Source organism: Culex pipiens, chromosome 2 (genome assembly GCF_016801865.2).
Source record: "Culex pipiens pallens isolate TS chromosome 2, TS_CPP_V2, whole genome shotgun sequence".
Lineage (NCBI taxonomy): Eukaryota > Metazoa > Arthropoda > Insecta > Diptera > Culicidae > Culex > Culex pipiens.
The window spans coordinates 50,166,098-50,181,217 of NC_068938.1; the positions used below are offsets into that span (position 1 = coordinate 50,166,098).

Sequence of the window (15,120 nt, forward strand, 5' to 3'; positions counted from 1 at the left end):
TCTTTCGATAAACGATTCTATAGAAATGAGTTTTTTTACCGTGAAAATTTAACACATTGTTTGACAAATAATTGCACAATTTACCCGACGCCGTACCTTCTGATCAACTATGATATAGGAAGGGCTTTTAAAATCACAAAACAATTAATGTAATCTAAATACATGAAAGACGCAACTGATTAAAAAAAACAATTACGAAGAATTTGTTCGCGTATTTTTATCACTAATTATGAAGTTAATCTGAAAAATCTGGAAATAAATTGATTAATATATATCAAGCTCATTCATACCAACTCTTACTCACAACTTATTATACCAGTAAACTTATATACTTTAAAAATAGTTAATCAAACATCAGATCATAGGAACATGAGATTTGTTATGACATATTTATTAAAAAATATTCATTAAAATAGATGATTGTGGCCATAGTTAAAATCATTTAAAATATTCATACAGTTTGCTAATTGATCAAAATTTAATAAACGAAAAGTTGTATGATTTCTGATATCATAGGCAGTTTAAAGTGATCCTGTGCCGTCGACTTTCTAAATTAAAGCATTCCACAGAAAGAGAGAAAATCGCAAAGTTGTAACAAACAACGCTCAGTTCTAGAGTAAATTTTCAAAAGGTCCTATGTGCAAAATCCTCATTCTGAGAAATTTCATGTTGAAGTTTTGTGTAACATTTTTAAATCCCATTTAAACACGTTTGAGTATTTTTGAATTCTAAAAACGCCAAAATGGACCTGAATCGATGTGTTTTATGTGTACTTAACGGGAATTATCAAAAGTCTAGTTTAAACTGATTTCTAAAGCAATTTGTTTCATACGACCTGTGAGTGCACATAGGACACGTTACATAGGACAAATTTTACACATAGGACTTAGCACATTGGACCTAATTCGTGTAACATTGCACATAAGACTTTTCCAAATTAAATTCAAATCCTGATTAAAATAAAACAACTTTTTTATTATAATTATGTTTACCCCACCCTCGCGCAACGTGTTGTCATCAGCTGATCGAGAGTATGAAATGTTTCAATGCTTCCAGAGCGGGAGAGAGAAACCGTTATGAGAATAAGCTGACCAATCAGCGCTTCCGTCGGCATCTGTCAGATAGGTGCTGGAAAATCGACCTATCCGGCAATGTAAATAATATTTTGCAGAGTACGCATAGAACTTTGGGTGTTTTGACAATTTTCGTTTGTTTTTTTTTTGCTTTTTCCCGTTTTTAAGTGTTTTTATTCTTGTCAAATTGAAACACTTGTGTTCAGGTAAGTTTTTATTCGAGTTTACAGTACGGTGACAGCTCGTAATTTATTCGTTTCTTTGCGTTTAATTTTTATTACAGATGATGACGACTGCTGATTCTCCTCTTGCGCATCACGCAACATTCAAAACAAACACACATTCAGCTTATCAATCCCGTGTTCGGCTCCTCGTGTGACATGATTAGAATTCCGTTCCATCTACGACAACCCCCGGGACGCACCCTCCACTCGCTGGTGAGGAGCTTTGCCTCAACGAAGCCGGCCGATTTATCCGGGACACAGGAAAAGAGCACCCGGCAAAAGATCAATTTCCACGAGCTTAAACATCCGAGCAAGGTTCCCCAGCGTCCACACAAATCTACGATTGACGGCCAGTCGACACCAACCCGCATCCCGGTGGACGCCCAAACGGTGCAGCTGCTGGAGCGGTTAAGCCTGGTGGATCTGGACAGCGCCGAGGCCCACCGGACGCTCGAGGACGCGATCGAGTTTGCGTCGCAGATTCTGTCCGTGGACACCGATGGCTTAGAACCGCTGTACACGGTGCTAGAGCGGGAGCGGTTGACGCTGCGCGAGGACCGCGTGTCCGACGGGAACATCCAGCAGGATGTGCTGAGGAATGCACGTGTTACCGAGGAGGAGAACTTTGTGGCGCCACCGGAAAATATTCCACTCGAGCAGGAACCGAGGAAGTGAGCTTTGTAAAGAAAACCTTTGATCCGAATGTACCGTTTGGAGTTACAATAGAGGAGCGATTTGCGAACGGAAAGCTTCCCTTGAATGATTTCTAGACCCTTAATCTGGACCAAGGTCACACGCTCTCCTGCCGATACCTGATCAACCTGTCGACCTCCAGTGAGTTCATGTACAAGGTCCAACGTCAGCGCAAGATTTGTTAGATGCGTTACGCGTGCGATCCGGGCCGGTTCTTCATTTCGGACCCCCGCCAGGATGCGGACACGCGCGTTCAATCCGTCGCCATCAAGAGTCGCCTTGGCGGAGAGGAACTCACGCTGGAACAGCTGGAACTCTTTCCGGCGGACGCCGCCGCCCTAGAGGAAGAGCTGGGGGACTTTCGATTCAAGGTGGGCCGAACCAGCAGTAAAAGGATTCGGCCCAGTATGCTGCGGCTGCGTCAGTGCGTCGAAGTGGCCACGCTGCAGATCGTGCTGGATGCGTTTGAAAGTGGCGGCGATGCAAGCGTGAGGATTCATCGCAAGCTGGCGCCGTTCAAGTGTGGTATCGTGTGTCTTTCCGACGGTAAGTACTGCGTTCTTGTTTCTGATTTGAGTTGTAACTGTCTTTCTCGCTTTCCAGACCCCGCCCTAATGCCGGAGTTGCGCGACCTGGCCAAACACCTGTGCAACGTGCTGCGCAAAGCGAACCTTCCCGTGCTCGACTGCTCCGAGCGTAACGGCGGTCGTTCCCTGGCCAAACAGCTGCACCACCTCGACTCGATTGCCGTCCCGTACTGCCTGCTGCTGCGCGACCAGTGTCTCCAGAGTGGCCTCTTTCAGCTGCGGTCCCGCGACACCACCCTCAGCGAAACGATTCACATCTCGGATTTACCAGAATAAATTTTATTGAAAATAGTAACAAGTTGAGTTTAATAAATACAAACACACGCAAGCGCAAGCTTAGAAGAAATTGCACAGGTATTGTCTCACGTTGAAGCCGACCATCTTGCCGATATGCACGATTGATTGAACTTCTCTCTTTTGCTTTGACAGCATTGAAACATTTCATGCTCTCTTCCAGCTGATGACTACACGTTGTGCGTGGATTGTACAAACATGAAAGTTGTAAAATATTTATGTTTTAGAATTTTATTAAAATACGACTTATACATATTTTCAAATAAACTTAATAAACATGTACATAGGTCATTTTGATGTGGGCGTATGTGCATCAGCATAAAAAAATTATATTAATGTTCCATAGGTTGATTTGCTACGGTTCTATGTGCACGTTTCACTCGATTGCACATAGGACTCCCGTGTGGTAAAACGACCTATATTTATTTGGTGTAGAATTTATTAAGAATGCTTTTAGGTTGTTTTGTATTTTATCAATAGTTTTAAAAATAAAAGGCTTTGAAGAAATTGCATAAGCGGTGAGTGTAGTTTCCAGCTTGCAGAATGTAATGCAATAAATAACTCAGTTTGTTTACTTTTGTCGCATAGGACCTTTTGAAAATTTACTCTAGAGTTAATTACTGTTAATATTAGCAACCATGGACATTAGAGGGTTAAGCAAGCCTACCTTGAAACAGCAGACCCACCCTGATCCAAACTGTCAATTTTTAAAACGCACACGTATACATAGAGTTATCTACGTGCGCATGTATTGCGTGTACGTACACGAAAAAGATTGAGGTTAAATTTTGTACCCGCCAGCAAAACAAATGGGGTGCTAGTGTGCGTGAGCTCGGGCTTAGATAACTCTATTCTCTGCCACAGTACAACACACACACACTACCACACACGCACGCAATCAGAACGGGCGCACCAAATATGTCAGTTCCGAATGGGCTTCCTGCAGCTCCTCTGGTCCGCGCGCCATCGGAAGCATGGCGAAAAAACGGCCCAGCATGGCCTGGTGCAATGCCGCCTCACCACGGTCAATTCTCAGGAGCCTAGCGCAGCCATTTCTTCATTTGATGATCCACCAACCAGCGCACTCGACCAGTCATCACCCCAACACTGCTCGCATAGAACGAAAAAACACGACGATACAACGCACACACATTAAGAGTGAGAGGCAGCGTTGCCACATGTACAGATATTTTTGGCACAGACCGAACACTCAAACTAATTATTTGTACAGTTAAAATACACTTAAGTAGTTTTTGTAAACTGCACTAAAAAGATAAACATTTTTTGCATCTTTTTACTTGTTTAGTTTTTGATAAAAATGTTTTTCTTTAAAGTTATACTTGATTGAGTGTTTGGTCTGTGCCAAAAATATCTGTACGTGTGGCAAACCTGGTGAGAGGCCGCCCTCAACACAAATACCAGTGCAAACAACTGACGGAGCACAACCGGTATCGAAAATCCAGATTTTTTACGGAAACACGTTAGAGAACACTCAAGACCAACAGATCTCCTGGTTCCCTGGAAAAACCCGGGCCGAATAAACCAAAATATGGCAGTAATGTCAAACCAATGAATGCTTGAAAAACATTTTAAAAACTTAACGATATTTTGACGAATTTAACAATTTTCAAGAAGAGCCGCTGCAAATATTTAACAATGTTTATGTTTGGCTCGAAAAATCGGAGGGCTTCTATATTTCAATGGCATTCGACTTGGAACTGAAATTATTATTAAAATTCATATATTGAAGTAAAACAGTACAGTATTTTTTTTTTGCTTTTATGACAAACACGACTTCAAAAAACGTAAGTCAACTTAAATAATCTTCTTTTGCAATTGATTGGTCATGAAACAATTATTCTTGTTCCAAAGTTTTTTTTTCTTTTGAAAAGGTCCTATAAGCTATTGTGTTTTTTATGTTTATAGGATCTTTTAAAAAACTCTAGATATCAGATGAGCTACTTATATTTAACCGGAAATGGTATAATTAAATACAAATATCAATATTATAATATTATACAACAATTCCAAATTTCAAACTAATTAACTCGCTGTAGGATGTCATGTAAACATCACTCAAAATTTCAGCGCTCTCTAGTTGGGGGCATTTTGATCGCCTATAGCTATTTTCAATATCCAGATTGGTACAAAAAAAAAGTAAACAGCATATTTTTTGCAAGAGCTATCGAATGAGCTATTTATAAATAATATAGTTTAAACCCGTAGAAATGAATACTTAAATTTAAATTAAATGTTTTTTTTTCGTAGTGAAGAGTAATTAAGTAATTTATGTAAATAATCATTTTGGACCAGTAATTTGAGTACCGTAAACTGGGGTCAATCGGGACACATGGGGCGAATTGGGACAGCAGTTTTAACCATGTTGGAGCAAAATATTTTGATTTTTCTGGTTGGTTTCGGTTAGAACAGACTCAGGCCAACAAAATGTGTACATCCATTTCCAAATTTAAAAGCTTTAAGTGCTCTGAAAACTGCTGTCCCTATTCAGACCGTAGTCCCGATTCACCCCAGATTACGGTAATTAATTGGCAGACTGGCAAGTAATAAACGCTTATGGAAACCCTCTTAAAACTTATACTAAAGCTTGCTATTCTATGTTGGCCCAAAGATGAAAGGGCATTTTTTCATCAATTGATTGTATTAAGATTCTAGAAGAACTTCGATCTAAAAATTCGCCAATAATCCAATTGTAACCCAATTTTGAAACTTCAAAAAACATTGTAAAAGAGAACCCAATTTTTTTTAATAAATCTTGGGATTCATGATTTGATGTTTTCTATACAAACGTCTTTTTTTTGGGTCAACTTTGTCGATGTTTTAACTACTATTCTCCACTTTCTATGTCGGATTAAGTTTGGCAATAATTTTTGTTTTGTCCCAGATCCCAGACTATGCTGCGACTTAAAAGCGAATGGTTTATGTCTACATTAAAAAAATGAAAAATTACCTGCAAAATTATGAAGAATAACAAATTGGCGAAATCAGCCCCAAATGACCAATTAATAAACAAAAATATAAAAAATTTAAGGTATCTGACTACTAAAAATACATTTTCTTGTGCCAGTTTTGATTTTTAGTATGATCGAGTTCGATTAACATATTTTGAAAATCAATTGAACTTCAATTTACAGAACCGAAAGAAGATTTAGCTAAGCCAACCAATATTGTTCGCTAGAGCAAACATTTTTTTATTGCATTTCAGTGATTGATTGTATTATATTTTAGAATCACGGACACAGTCTCCGATTATTTAGGACAATCAAGAAGGAGAAGGGGGTGAAATTTTTTAGATTAATCGTATACATATTTGCTTTATTTCAATATAACTAATTGCCTTTCACAAGTAGTTATGTTAAGAATTATCCTTTTGCCAAAACTAGGACGCTGATGTGCATGGATCAACTAAATCTGGACAGTACAGAATGCCTAATAGAGCGTTTATGATGGTGAAAAACTGCAGTTTCACTCACTGCTGACCACTGCTAGAGTACGAAAGCTGTGAAATTACTCACTAGGGAATGTCTTTGAAGTTTGCGATGTTTTGTGGCTGTGGGTTGCCATCTCTGACAAATGAACACATGACGTACATTGATGTACTTTTGAAACTTCTTGCCTGCAGCTTCTTATTGCTCAGAATCCTATTTGACAAATTAAGCTACATTGAGAACACAAAGCGAGCCACATTCCATTGAGCACGGTAATAATGTCGTGCCACAGCACCGTAAATCATTCATGAAGTAACAATTAGTTAGTACAATTATTTCACACCCACTTGTTCTGTTTTGTCCCCACGGGGCCGGCTCCAGCAACAATTGCCCCCACACACTGTTGGGTAAACTTTCTCGTTACTCGCTAGACGGCTTAGTTAGCCGTGAACCGCAAACTAACTAAACTTGATCCATCCATCATTTACGCGACCACGCACCTGGCAAATGCACAACTTTTGCCAATAATGTGAATCGTTTATTTGACACAATGAGGTCTGTGCTTGAGTTGGTCTAACGGGGTCCTCGTTGGGCGACATAGGGGAAATTCTCGTATGTTTGGCAGGTTAAGCACTCGCTCCTAACTCCATCCAATTTGCTGATTTTCACTATTTAAACAACTAATTTTGCAAAACTTTTGGTAGAAACTTGCTTGCTCACTTCTTATTGAGCTATTTATCACTCGAGTTCAGTTGAAAACGCTTTTAGTTAGCTTTAATTGAATGTCAAAGTTCTGACCTGCCAACATAAGAGGCACGCTGGAATTAGATGCTGTTCCCCTAATATGTATTTTATTTTAATTTTTCGAAAAAATTAACTTTAATCATAATAATATTTTTCTACTTCAATTTGAAGGTTTTTTTTTCAAAAACTGTGCTAGTAACAGTTTGAAAAAAAAGAAACAAACTGAAAAAGGATGTGAAAATATTATTTACGCACCCGAAATTTTCGTTGCATTCTCATTTTAAAAAGTATTCTAAATTAACCAACTCCCATCACCAAAATTTGTAAGTCAGGCTTTTCCCCCACTTTAATAAGATACATTCGTAATTGGATTGCCCCTTGATAAACTTGTTTGTCATTTTCGGGCGCTGCCATTACTTCGTAACCGCAAACTATGCAAAGTCCTTAACACAGAGCACCAAGAGAATTTTCTACTAGAAGACTCAAACCAACAGCTGAAGCAGCAGCAGTGTGCATTCTCAAATTACATCAGGCCAAAAAATGCCATCCTCTCGAAACCACGAAACTCACGAACTTGGGACGGTATAGTTGGCGAAAAGTTTCGTGAATACCAGAAAATGACCTCCCATCACTCACTGCTTTGTTGACAATTTGTCGGTGAGCTTTCCCTCAGTGGAGTGAATTGTGCAGGGGGTACACCAGCAATCTATTAACCTACTTGTGAAATTTCAATTTTATTTAGATAAAGTATCACTTATAAGCTGCTCCTTCGACGAAGGGCGTCTTCGTTCATTGGTTTCTTTCGAAAAAGGAACAACAGCAAAAAATATATCTGTTTCTCCCAGCCACCCACAAATCCCCTCCCCGCGATGAAGTGGTGTCACAGTAAACAAATTACCCCCCGGCTACTAGTTGGTTGGCTGGGAAAGTTCTTCACTGTTCCCAAGTTTGCTGAAAGCACTGAGCAGCATCGTTAAGCTGCTTACATCACCATCGTCATCATCGGCTACTGGTATAGAGAAGCTCCTTCGACAGCAGTAGAGTAGAGCTCTGTCAGGGAATTCTGGAGTGGCCTTTTCAGAGCTTTTTCCTTTTTTTTTTTCAAAGCAATTTTATGCTACTGATGCAGCGGCACTTCAGCTGGGGTTCTGAAAGGGGAGCCCAAATCAAATTAATTGATAAGTTTTAAAACAACTTTGTTTTAACATTATGTGATTTTAAATACTTCTACAAAGCTTGTAAATATCTCGTAAATGTAAATTTAGTACATCAGAGAAGTGGTGTCTGAACCCCTGTCGTCGCATCTGGGGAATAGAATGATCTACTACCGCTGTGGTGCATCATCCTTCACTCTACTCTACCCATTTATTGGTGTGATTCTGTTGATAAACTATTCAGCAGCTGTCCGATTTTGAAGATTTGTTGGAACTCATTAATTATTACCAGCACTTGCCCCATAAATACAATAAACAAGTGCAAAGTGCAATCATCATTAGTTTTAAAAACAAACAAATCGGCTTTTACTAAAACCGGATGCAGACTCACAAGGTTGGTTTACACCCCAAAATAAACTTGGGGCGTGCCTAAATAATTTACTATCCAAAACCTTCGCCGCTAATAGAAGTTGCAGTCGCGGCCTGCAAAAGACAATGCCGTTGTCGTTCAAGTGACTTCCGCTCCAAAAAACACCTGCAAGTCATTAGATTCTGAAGACCCAGCGCGGGAATGACTAAGCTTGGGGGCGGGGGAGCACTTCTGGAATTGGAGCGTACCTCTCCCGGCTAGGGTGTTGGGGTCAAATTTGGTACAGAGATTCTCATATTTTGTTAATAGTTGGAAATTGGTTAGAATTTTGAATATAGTTGATTTAAGAGCCATTCTTTACGAAATCGACCGATTTCGACAATTTTATTTTTGTTTTTTTTATTTTACTTAAAATTTGTATTTTTTGTTTTTTGTTTTTGAATCTTTTTAATATGATTTAGAGGGCAAAAACCGCAAAATTTGAGCAACAGAGAAGTAAAAATTACCGCAGCGTTATAATAGTAAAAAAAATAGATATTAAGGTAAAAAAATGCTTTAAGTTTTAAATAAATAAATAAAATTTAAAAAATAATGTAATACCGAATTTGCAATCAAAAGTTGAAAAAATTAAACAGGGCCAAACATTCAATATTGGTATTAAAAATTCTGGAATGTTTGAATGATACTTAAAAAATTAAATTTTCTTGTTTTTTTCTTTTATTTGCTGTATAACAGCAACCCGAGTTCCAATCTCGGGTGAGTTTTCAAAAAGCCGTAAGAGTTACCGTGACCTCTGACACTAATTTTCGTTTTTCTCTATATTGAAACAATATTCCATTTGTTTTTAGTTTAGGGCACTTCAAGGACGTGTAGATGAACAATTTCAAGCATTTTTGAAATTGATTTTTCGTAAGTAGGTCGAATACCGATGCAAAATGGACTTTGTTTGCCGATGGCTCTTACGGCTTTTTGAAAACTCACCCGAGCAATCTTCAATGTCTTTTAGGCAAACTTATTGAAAATTTTCTGAAAATTTCGAAAAAAATATTGTCAGTAATGGACAGTCATGTACACTATTTCAAAAAATCCAAATACTGGTTTTCATCAGTTTTCAGTTAAAATTAAACTTTGAAAAATCATAACTCAGTGGCAAAATGTGTCTCTATACTTCTCTATGGATCAAAGGTTGCGAATTTTTGTCCCCCAAAACATATTAAAAAATTTAAAAACAATAAAATACGAATTTTATTAAATTGAAAAGGTTGGAAAAAGGTTCATTTTAACATTCCAACGCCCAAGGCTCCAAAAATGTTGGAATGGTAGCTTCAACTCGCTGGTTCTCGGGCATATCTCAACCAATCTTACAAATCACTGGAAACAAGAATCGTTCCGATTGGTTGAGTAATGCCCGAGAACCAGCGAGTTGAAGTTACCGTTCCACCTTTTTTGGGAGGCTTGGGCGTCCGTGTAAGTTGGACATGCGTTGGGCGCTCCAGTGTTAAAATTGCCTATAAAATTCCGCGTACCTATCATTTTGTCTCGAATAGTCTTCATCAATACTTTCAAAAGATACAGATTTTCGAATATTTACGTACCATTTTTGTATTGACAGCTGCCAAAATTGTATGGGTCCTTGTATGGGTGAACCATTGACACAAAATGGTTTCTTTATTCATAGGGAGTCCTTGAACCAAAGTTTAACTAAATCAAACAATATAAATATAATCAATTTCCAAAATAATGATAACTTCAAATTCAATTTGAACAAATATTCTGATGGTTCCAAAAAGCATTTATTAATTGAAAACATGTTCAATTTTTTGTTTCTTTTATTTTTGAGGATGTGGATTGCTGCAAGGCAGGGGTGCCATATAACCATGAAATGTTGTTTTATTTTAATTATTATGTTTTTCAAGTTTAAGGGCAATAACAACTTCTTACCAATTTTAATATCGGTGTTAAAACCTTCAACGTATAACAACCATACTCAATTATTGCTTTGAAAAATTACTGTTTCAATTTCTTTCATATTTTTTAGTCCACATTCATAAGAAATATACGCAAAAATAGTTTTGATTTATCATGAATTTCTGCAGGACTTAAAATACAGTTCACAGATATTTCAATCAATTAATTGAGTCAATATACTAAATTTTGAAAAAAATATGTTTTGCAAAAATATTTGAAACATTCCATTCATATTTGCATTCAGTTAAACAGGATAAATGAGAAAATAATAAATTTAATTTGAAACATAAATTTGATGCTTTGAATGTATGTTTCAAATTTAATTTGAATTTGCATGTTTTTTTTTACATTTGTTGTATTTAATTATCGTTACACTGAATACCACTGCAAATTGATATTAAAGTTTTTGTTTCACACACTCAAATTTTATTAAAAATTTAAGAACAACAACAATTACAAAAAAAATTAGAAATCGATTATTTAAATAGCTTATTTTGTTCAAATCATTGACCTGTATTTTTAACATCAACTTTTTCCATGTGACAAAGTTATCGAAATTTTGAAATTGTAACAATTATCTCTGAATACGATTTCCTATAACATGTACTCATTTTTTTTTTATTCGATGTGACAATTTAAATTTCCTGGTCGTAAGCCTGTTGGTCCCAGAACTCCAAAAGTCTCTTGATTAGTGAAAAGTCAAAGCTTTTTTTCAACAATTCAGTTTTAAAAATACTAATTTGTGACGAAATGACCTACTTTAAATAGCAGTGCTGAAAAATCATTCACTTTTTAGCACATGTATCATCCATTTATTATAATTACACACTTTTTTTTTGGATTTTGATGTTCAATTCCCAATGGGTTTTGGAGTTAGGTTTAAATTCTAATTTGATGAATATAATGATAACAACTTCTGCTGACAAAGCGTTCCAAAACCGGTCACCGACCCCTTTCACCCAGATTTTCCTACGGCAGCTCATCCGTGTGGCACAACCCGGCGCATTAGGATGTCGGAATGGGAAAAGTTTCGCTCTCAAGGTTTAAATATTTACGGCGGTGGCATTTTGGAGCGTGGGTGGGCAGGTGTCTGTATCCTTGCAGTGCTCTCTATCTCTATCCCGATATAACCTGCAAAGTGCTACATTGCCAGTTCATTACATCGAGAAATGGCGATTTGTGCTGACAGTGGGACATATTTTGCAGTTTAAAAAGTTTTATAAATAACTTCACCCTGAATTCACCATTACCCTCCCTGCGATGATAGCATTTTTACCTTCGAGAAAGTAAAAACTTTTTTGTTCTTTTTCCTCTACTTTCAGGTCAACCTCGCGATATGCAGACCTGGAAAAGCCAAAGAAGAAAAAGACACTCAGTTCCACCAGCCTAGTTTCTATACCAAACACAATAAAGTTAAGCATGTTAAACAGCGGTTTAATTTCGTTAGGTAAGCTATCTTGGCGCCACGGCCAAGTGTCCCGTCAAGAACTGGGAGTAGATCGGCGGACCCTCGGGACATTTCCATAATTGATTCAGACGACACCGAATAAAAGCGCACCAATTAAGTTGATTTTGCTTTTAATGCTGAATTCTCTTCTGCGTTTTTTTTTTCTCTCTCTTTTTTTATGTTGCTACGATGCTGTTTATAGATAAAGTAAAGTTATCGGCCAGAGGTAAGTTCACTCCCACAGTCGTTATTGTTATTATGGGTTTTATTGTGCTTTGCTAAAAATAACTTATGAAAGCATCCTGCCATCGGTATCTATAGCACATTAGAAGGTATTTTCCCTTCGAGTGCCAATTAAAACTCAATAAAAAGGTAAAAAGCCCTTCACTTCAGAATGGTGGGATTTGTACTACTATTTTTTTTAAAACTGATGGATATCAAACATTTTGTCACAGATAAATGGATGCTTTCATTATATATATTTTTCCAAATATTCCTGTCACACATTTTATCTTTTATATCCTCATCGTGGTTGGCCAGATGAGAAGAACCCCCTGTCGCAGACGATGCCGGACAAGCCGACCGAGCTGCGGCACTTTGGCAAGCTGTGCGAGCAGCGGCGCAAGTTCCCGATCCTGTACAAGCTCGAATTCCAGACCGCGGTCAAGGTGGAGACGAACACGTGCCGGCACGCGTCCCGCAAGGCGAACGCCCACAAAAACCAGAACCCCAAATGCATTCCATACGACTACAACCGGGTCGTGCTCGACAAGTACGAAAACATCCCAGACACCGACTACGTCAACGCGTCCTATGTCGATGTAAGTATGCTTAATAGATCGAGCAACTATGGGGCTATCCACAAACTACGATGTATAGTTCAAACTTTCGGGTTACTGTAGCTATTGTTAAAGATATAAGATACATATATTAGAAATTTTATCACTGAATTTCTTCAATTTTACAAATACGAGAAATGTTAAACAATATTTTCTTTTTCTTTTTTAACCGAATTCGGTAGTTGAAATATCGGTAAACAATCTGTCAAAATGAACAAAATTTTAGTTAAATTTTACAAAATAATTTAATTACTGAATTTTGGTAAGATTTTATCAAATTCGGTAGTTTTCAGTTTATCGGACTGTTCAGCTGTGGAAAAGCGGTAAAGTTTACCGAATTCGGTAAAATAAATCGGAGTGGGTCTCGTGGCGCAGGGGTAGCGGCTTCGGCTGCCGATCCCGATGATGCTATGAGACGCGGGTTCGATTCCCGCCTTATCCACTGAGCTTCTATCGGATGGTGAAGTAAAACGTCGGTCCCGGTTTCTCCTGTCTCGTCAGAGGCGCTGGAGCAGAAATCCCACGTTAGAGGAAGGCCATGCCCCGGGGGGCGTAGTGCCAATAGTTTCGTTTTTAGTTTCGTAAATCGGAGTGTGTTTATAGTAAATTGACTTAAAAACAAATAGAGATGTATTTATTTCATGTAAATAAAGGGTGCATAAACCAGATCAATTTCCTATAATAGAACCACAGAGAGCAGATGTACAACTTAAATAGGAAAGTTGTGTGAAAACCGTTACGAACCATGCATCAATTATCATGTAAACCCAAAATATGACCAAAAATCGATATTTTGCAACATTAACTCAATTCTGAAGGCAGATTCAGCGGGCAAAATTACATGGAAAACATAAAATTAAACAATTTTCGAATTTCGTTCGGATGATTTTTTCAGTATTTGTAGTTCTAGATTTTTTTTTCAAATGCAACCAGGTTTATGTTTTTTAGAGATAACGCCATGCTTCGAATTCCCAAACGCTTTGAAACCCGGAGTCCGGAAATAAGGGAAATAAGTACCTGCACTTGAAGTAAGGTAACTACGATAAGCACCGAACTTTAAAATATTTGGGTGCGGTGCTGGTGCATATTTTTCAAACAAGGTAACTTTGACTTGTCTTTCTTTGTTACCACAGAAAAAATAACTGTTGTCAACATTGTCATTTAGAACCTAATTTTTGGTCAGTTCGTAGCAGATTCTGTGCTTCTTGAGGAGTAATGGCATGTTAAAATGTGGCCAAAATTAGACATCAGTGACCGAATTATGAGTGGGGAGAATAGATCTTGAGAAGATGACGGCTTCTAGTCCTTTTTTGAGCAGACTTCAGAATTGGCGACATTATTTCAACTTTTACCCGGAATAGGGTCAATTGGGTTTTTTTTATTAAGGGTCAATTGGCGTGGAGACACCAAATCCTTCAAAAAGATGAGGCAGAAGAGTGTGAAAATGAACCGTGAGTAATACAGGATGTTCCGAGGCATGTTCCTCCAAACTGGGGTGCTTATTAACCCGTTTTGTTTAAAAGTACACCATGTTCTTCCGAGTGTTGTGTACAATCAAACTTTTTTCAGTAAAATCGCTGTATCTTGCCAATGGTTTATTTTAGTTTGAGGTTTACATTGATTATCATGTAAAATTGTCCGGGGAACACGATGGTGATAAAATAAAACAAATTAAAATAGAAGGAATTGGTCAAAACTGAATTTTAATACTTAAAACTTTAAAATATAATATAAGGGGGCATTTAAGGGTTAAAATTTTAATTTTATCGAATTCCTTGGACAATTTTCTACAAAATGCAACCTGTATAAAGTCTTTTGCTTAAGTATTTGCATAGTCATGACTCATGAACTGGAGTGCTTATTATAAGCACCCAAAATAATGGGTTCTGGTGACAACTAAAGCACTGCACCTTTGATATTTCGCAAAACATGGTGCCTATGTTCGTTCTCATGACTCATGAGTAAAAGAAAAAAAAGTTTTTTAGAAAATCGTCAAAAAAGAGAACCGTGCCAAAAATAGAGGGATAATCCATCAGCACCAAAATTGACATTTCTGTTATCTATCGATAGAAGAACGTTCCCTTCAAGTTTGGTCCAAATCGGTGAAGGCCGAATCCAGATGTGTACTCAGTTGATCTGGAATGACCCTTATTCAATTCATAACTTACATTTCAATAGGACAAAATATTAAGCCTTTAAGCCTTTTTTAAATGTAAGTCGTGATTTATAAAATATTTTTCAGGTTTAAATTTTTGATTTTAAAATTCTGATCAATGGTTTC

The 15,120-nt window shown here is 37.6% G+C and overlaps 3 protein-coding genes across 7 annotated transcripts in view; all 3 read left to right on the forward strand.

Annotated features, from left to right (window-relative positions):
* LOC120416023 (receptor-type tyrosine-protein phosphatase kappa) overlaps positions 1–15,120 on the forward strand; it is a 215,669-nt gene that overhangs the window by 182,073 nt on the left and 18,476 nt on the right. For all 5 annotated transcript variants that reach the window (XR_008212019.1, XR_008212017.1, XR_008212018.1 and 2 more), the window contains 3 exons: positions 11,876–12,000; positions 12,203–12,226; positions 12,541–12,821. Coding sequence is in view for 1 of the 5 variants with exons in the window: in XM_039577680.2 (XP_039433614.1) it covers positions 11,876–12,000; positions 12,203–12,226; positions 12,541–12,821 (430 nt within the window). In the remaining 4 variants the exon portion in view is untranslated. The remainder of the gene's footprint in view (positions 1–11,875; positions 12,001–12,202; positions 12,227–12,540; positions 12,822–15,120) is intronic.
* LOC120416026 (glutamyl-tRNA(Gln) amidotransferase subunit C-4, mitochondrial) lies at positions 1,426–1,977 on the forward strand. Its single transcript, XM_039577687.2, has one exon. It carries the CDS (start codon positions 1,454–1,456, stop codon positions 1,970–1,972), a length of 519 nt encoding a protein of 172 aa, XP_039433621.1. The 5' UTR covers positions 1,426–1,453; the 3' UTR covers positions 1,973–1,977.
* Positions 2,172–2,875, forward strand: LOC120416024 (DNA polymerase subunit gamma-2, mitochondrial-like). Its single transcript, XM_039577686.2, has 2 exons — positions 2,172–2,536; positions 2,594–2,875. The coding sequence occupies exons 1-2, from the start codon at positions 2,176–2,178 to the stop codon at positions 2,851–2,853; spliced, it is 621 nt and encodes a 206-aa protein (XP_039433620.1). The 5' UTR covers positions 2,172–2,175; the 3' UTR covers positions 2,854–2,875.